The sequence below is a fragment of the Alnus glutinosa genome, chromosome 14 (genome assembly GCF_958979055.1).
Source record: "Alnus glutinosa chromosome 14, dhAlnGlut1.1, whole genome shotgun sequence".
Classification (NCBI taxonomy): domain Eukaryota; kingdom Viridiplantae; phylum Streptophyta; class Magnoliopsida; order Fagales; family Betulaceae; genus Alnus; species Alnus glutinosa.
This window is the reverse complement of record NC_084899.1, coordinates 3,593,145-3,597,825: the sequence shown is the minus strand read 5'-3', so window position 1 is coordinate 3,597,825 and position 4,681 is coordinate 3,593,145. Positions and strand designations below refer to the sequence as shown.

Genomic DNA, 4,681 nt, shown 5'->3' with positions numbered 1-4,681 from the left:
ACCGTGAATAGCAGGTTTAAGTCAAGCCCCCGAGGCACGGGCTATCAAGCCCTCAAGTCTTAGCCGCCCAAGAGCCTAGTTATTGCACCGGTCCTAATATCGGTTGGGTCAATGAGTTTGGGAGTCAGACCCATGAGCCTAGTTATTGCACCCGGTCCCAATGTCGGTTGGGTCAATGAGTTTGGGAGTAATGTTACGTGTATATATATATATATATATATAGCTTTTTAAAATTATTATTAAATTTTTTATGATAAATTATTATCAAATTTTAATCGGTAATTTTAAAAGTTATATCAACTTTAAGAAGATTAAAAAAATAGTCTTTAATATTACTCATAAATTTGGTCATTGATATAGTTCAACCCATACATGACCGATCAAACTCCAAATTAATGTAATATTATTTTAAATACATTTTTTTAGTATAAAGCATCTTAAGAATGATAATAAAATCTAATTTTATTTTTTAATCTTTTTTATTTGTTACATTTGAAAAGTAATTTATAAAAATATTACGATTTATAGAAATAAGCTCCTTTTCTAAATATAAATTTTATAAAAAATTGAAATTGATGTTGAATGAGTATATGTGTTTGTATAATTATTTACTTCAGGTTTCATGTAGTTAGAAATATGAGTAATTCTTGGTTAAATATAAAAGATATTAATTGAATGCTCAAATATCATTCTAAGAGCATTCTTATAGCAGCCTCACCAAATTTTACCAGTCAAAATAGTCATAAACCATTTTTTTTTTATTTTTTTTATTTTAGCCATTTATTTTTTTTAAAGCACCCCATAGCATCACTATTTTAGCTGTCATCTATCACTATTCTATTTAAATAATATTTTTCAAAATGAAGGTTGTGTGTGGTGCATGAGAGAGAAATAAAAAAAAAATGAAAAGAAATAAAACTTTAATAATTTGTTTTAGTGAGTGAACATTACTCACTATTGTTGGTGGGTATTATTTACTCATTAAATTTTTTTCACCAAATTGGTGAGGCTGCTGAGGACTCATTTTGGACTCATCAAACTAGCTAAAAAGTTATTTTTAGTTATTTTGATAAGTCTACTAAAAATGCTCTAACTTAATATTATATATATATATATGAGACATTTCTCAATTTCTACGGATCTAATTTCAATCGAAACAAAATGCATCTAAACCAAGCCCTTTAAAAACAATCCAATTTGAATCGTTTAGGGATAAAATGAATCCAAACTTGAGAGGACATCGTGCATCTTATATACTCTTATATGTTCTTTTTCATTATGGAAATACATGTTTTCTAAAATATAAATGTGAATATTTTGAAATGGGTCTACGAATTGTACTCAATGGATTTATTTTATTTTATTTTTTTAGGCCTTTCTTCAATTTACTTAACAAACAAAATTGATGTATGTAAGATCACATAATCTATGAAAGAGGCGAGAACAAGAAAGATGGATACATAAAATTAAGATGGTTCGGCATATAACCTACATTCATACGTCAAAGTCTTTTGTTGGCTACATTTTTCATTGATTAATTTGATTATATACAATACTCTATTTATAAAAAAAAAAATTAGTCTGAACACTACAAGTTTTTTCTACTTATACATTAACAACAATAAATTTAATTTATCATATAAGTCTTGTATTTTTAATTCTCTTAATTTTTACCTCTATGAGTAATTATAACTCTTATCTCATTAATGTTTTCGGTTACATTGTCTTGTATTTGGATAAAACCGATAGAGAAATGCTAGTGTTTCCACCCCTATTCCACTCCCATCCCACCACTCCCTAAGTGCAAAAATCTAAAAATGAATTTATTAAATAAAAAATTAAAATTACTTAGGGTTGGTGGGATGGGAATGGGATAGGGGTAGGAACTCTAGCATTTCCCAAACCGATAACATAGATAAGCTCGTTACGAGTGATTGACGTGAAGGTTGTTATACATATGATGTGCCACACGTTACTGTCGTATTTTCCATTTCTTTATGTGAAAGGCTCGTATGAGTAGCAAAACTCATTTGAACGAACTTTACGTTTATCATTTGGGATATTCTTTGCTTAACGAGGCTTACTACATGAGAATACCTTTTGTTGAACATATAACCGCGCTTCTATATGGAGTCAAAGTATCGCTTCCTCTCATCTTCCTAATTTCAACGGTTTTAATTTCTTTGAGAGTGTTGTTGGTTTTTATAATTAATAAAATAATTAAGAGAAATTGATAAGTTATATTTTTTTATTAATTATTTAATTAATTATAGACTGTCACGTTAATTTGTAAATAATTTTATAATATCTCTAACATATTAATTACTAAATAATTAAATTTTATTATGATTTATGTAATTGTGTTACGTAAATTTGTAAGAAAATGGTTTAAACTTAAAGCAAATCAAATTGAACACAAACCCGACAAAGCTGAAGCAAGTTAAATCAATTAGCACCGGCCTATGAAAACTACAGCAAGACTTGAGGGACAATGAATTGTTAGGGTTTTTTGTTACTCTATGGTCAACTGCTAATTTATTTGCTGTACTGCACGAACATGGTTAGGGTTTATGGAATTAAGATCTACAATAATTAACTGTGTAAATGTGATTGAATAAAAATTTATTTGGTCAATAAATTTCACATTAACTCTCTCGAATCGTTAGTAATTTCGACAACTAATGACTCTGAATCTCGGTTCGGGTCCGGTCCATGATGCTGTAAAACAAGCTTCTCGGAAACACAAAATGAATGGTGGCAATGGACTAGCCGTTTCGTGGGTTATGGTTGTATCTTATGATTACCTGGTGTCCACGACGAGAGGTCATTTCTGACATTTACAAAGCACGAAATATCTATAATCATTGAGGCCGAGGACTTACTTAAGTAAATTGGTTCCCATCAGAGGTCCTTTCTAGTAATTTCCCGGATAATTTACAAATAAGGAACAAACATGTGTAGGCAGATCGAAATACTAAACCCTTGCCAATTTTCAGCGCGTGAAGTACACTGTCCACTTCATTATTAAGCTACATTAAGCTTTAATAGTCAATTTATAAAGTATTTGTCAAAAATTGTAAACAACGCGCTGTAGTGGAGAGTGATATATAATGCGTTTTTCTTCGTAGGCTTGTCTTACTCTTAATCAAATAATATAATTATTTTCCTGCCCTTTAAATACATCCCTCTACTCTCGCCCTTGCTTGACAAACCAAAAAACCAAAAACCTTTCCTCTCTCTCTCTCTCTCCCTCTCCCTCGCTCTCTCACAGCAAAGCAAAACTAAAATTCTCTCCCACTCAAACCAAGAAATGGAAATGGAACCAAATCCGCCGGCGGTGGCCAAGAAGCTGTGGAACATGATGCGCGTGGTGTTTTTCATGCTAAGAAAAGGCATATGTAAGAGCAAAATAATGGTTGACCTCCATTTGATGCTCAAACGCAGCAAGCTCGCCGGGAAGGCCATAGCCGAGAACATGACACTCCACAACCACCTCTCCGCCATGAGTTGCCGTTCCAACGACGCACTTTCCTTCGTTTCCCCGCGAGAATATGAATTCAGCTGCAGCAACAGCCCCGCCTACCACCACCCCTTCCACTTCAACAAGCGGAAGCACCACCACAACCTGTTTACCAAGTCTTATCGTTACGACGACGTTACCACTGCCAATGCGGTTCAGAAGGTGATTGAGATGCTGAACAACGACATGGCGGAGGCGTCGCCGCTGGTTACATTACCTGGGTTTGGAAAGAGCCCGATGGTGAGGCAGCTTAGAGTTACAGACTCGCCATTTCCATTGAAGGACGACGGAGATAGCCGGGTGGATAAAGCAGCTGAAGACTTCATTAATAAGTTTTACAAGGACCTCAAGTTGCAAAAAAGAACGGCTGCAATTGAATCACCTTACCGTCAAGTGTGGGATCGATGAAATCGTTCATCCTTGCAAGCTGAATCTGCTGATGCATATGTACGTGAGAAAGTTGCTCCTCCTCTTGAAGTAAACCTCATCATATTTTTGTTATATCATCTGTGATATAACATTGTATTGGTTGGATTTAGTTTAGCTGTTGTAATTATTTTTTAATCGTCCAGATTTAATTACAAATTTTACGTGAAAAGAAATTAAAATTAAATTAAATCTGGACCATTAAAAAAAATTACAAAATACACGCCTAAACCAAATCCAGATCGATTGGTTTTCTTTGCAAGGAGTTGAAGTGTACGTGCTGCTTTTGTATTGAACAAGCTAGAACCCTTCCCGACAATAACTTTGATTTTGGTTCACAATTTTATTTTTGTTTTTGGTTTTTAACCTTCCACTCGGATCTACTTCACTTGTTGTCCATGTTGATAATAAAAGAGTAAAAAGAAAAAAAGAAAAAAAAGATTTAATGGAGTTTCTTTTCTCTCACTTCCTCTTTTATATGAATTTCTCTTCTTTTTATAAAGTTCTTACCTACTGCAACTTTGCATGATAAAGAAGATTTAAATAAGGAGCGTTATGTTTGTCAATCACCGGCGTGGATTTTTAATGTATTGCTTTTCAAGGTTGTTGAGTTGGAGCTTTGGATTTATTAGCTTTATAAGGATTTGTCTCTGTAGTACTACTACTCCTCCCCAAAACATGATGGTGATTTCAGCGGTTCTGGTTCATTTTGGTGGGTGTGACGGTTAAATCTCA

At 33.3% G+C, this 4,681-nt stretch overlaps 1 protein-coding gene across 1 annotated transcript; it reads left to right on the top strand.

Annotated features, from left to right (window-relative positions):
* The first annotated feature begins 3,207 nt into the window (after positions 1-3,207).
* On the top strand, positions 3,208-4,312 carry LOC133857254 (uncharacterized). The gene has a single exon (XM_062292450.1). The coding sequence runs from the start codon at positions 3,311-3,313 to the stop codon at positions 3,926-3,928; it is 618 nt and encodes a 205-aa protein (XP_062148434.1). The 5' UTR covers positions 3,208-3,310; the 3' UTR covers positions 3,929-4,312.
* The last annotated feature ends 369 nt before the right edge of the window (positions 4,313-4,681 follow it).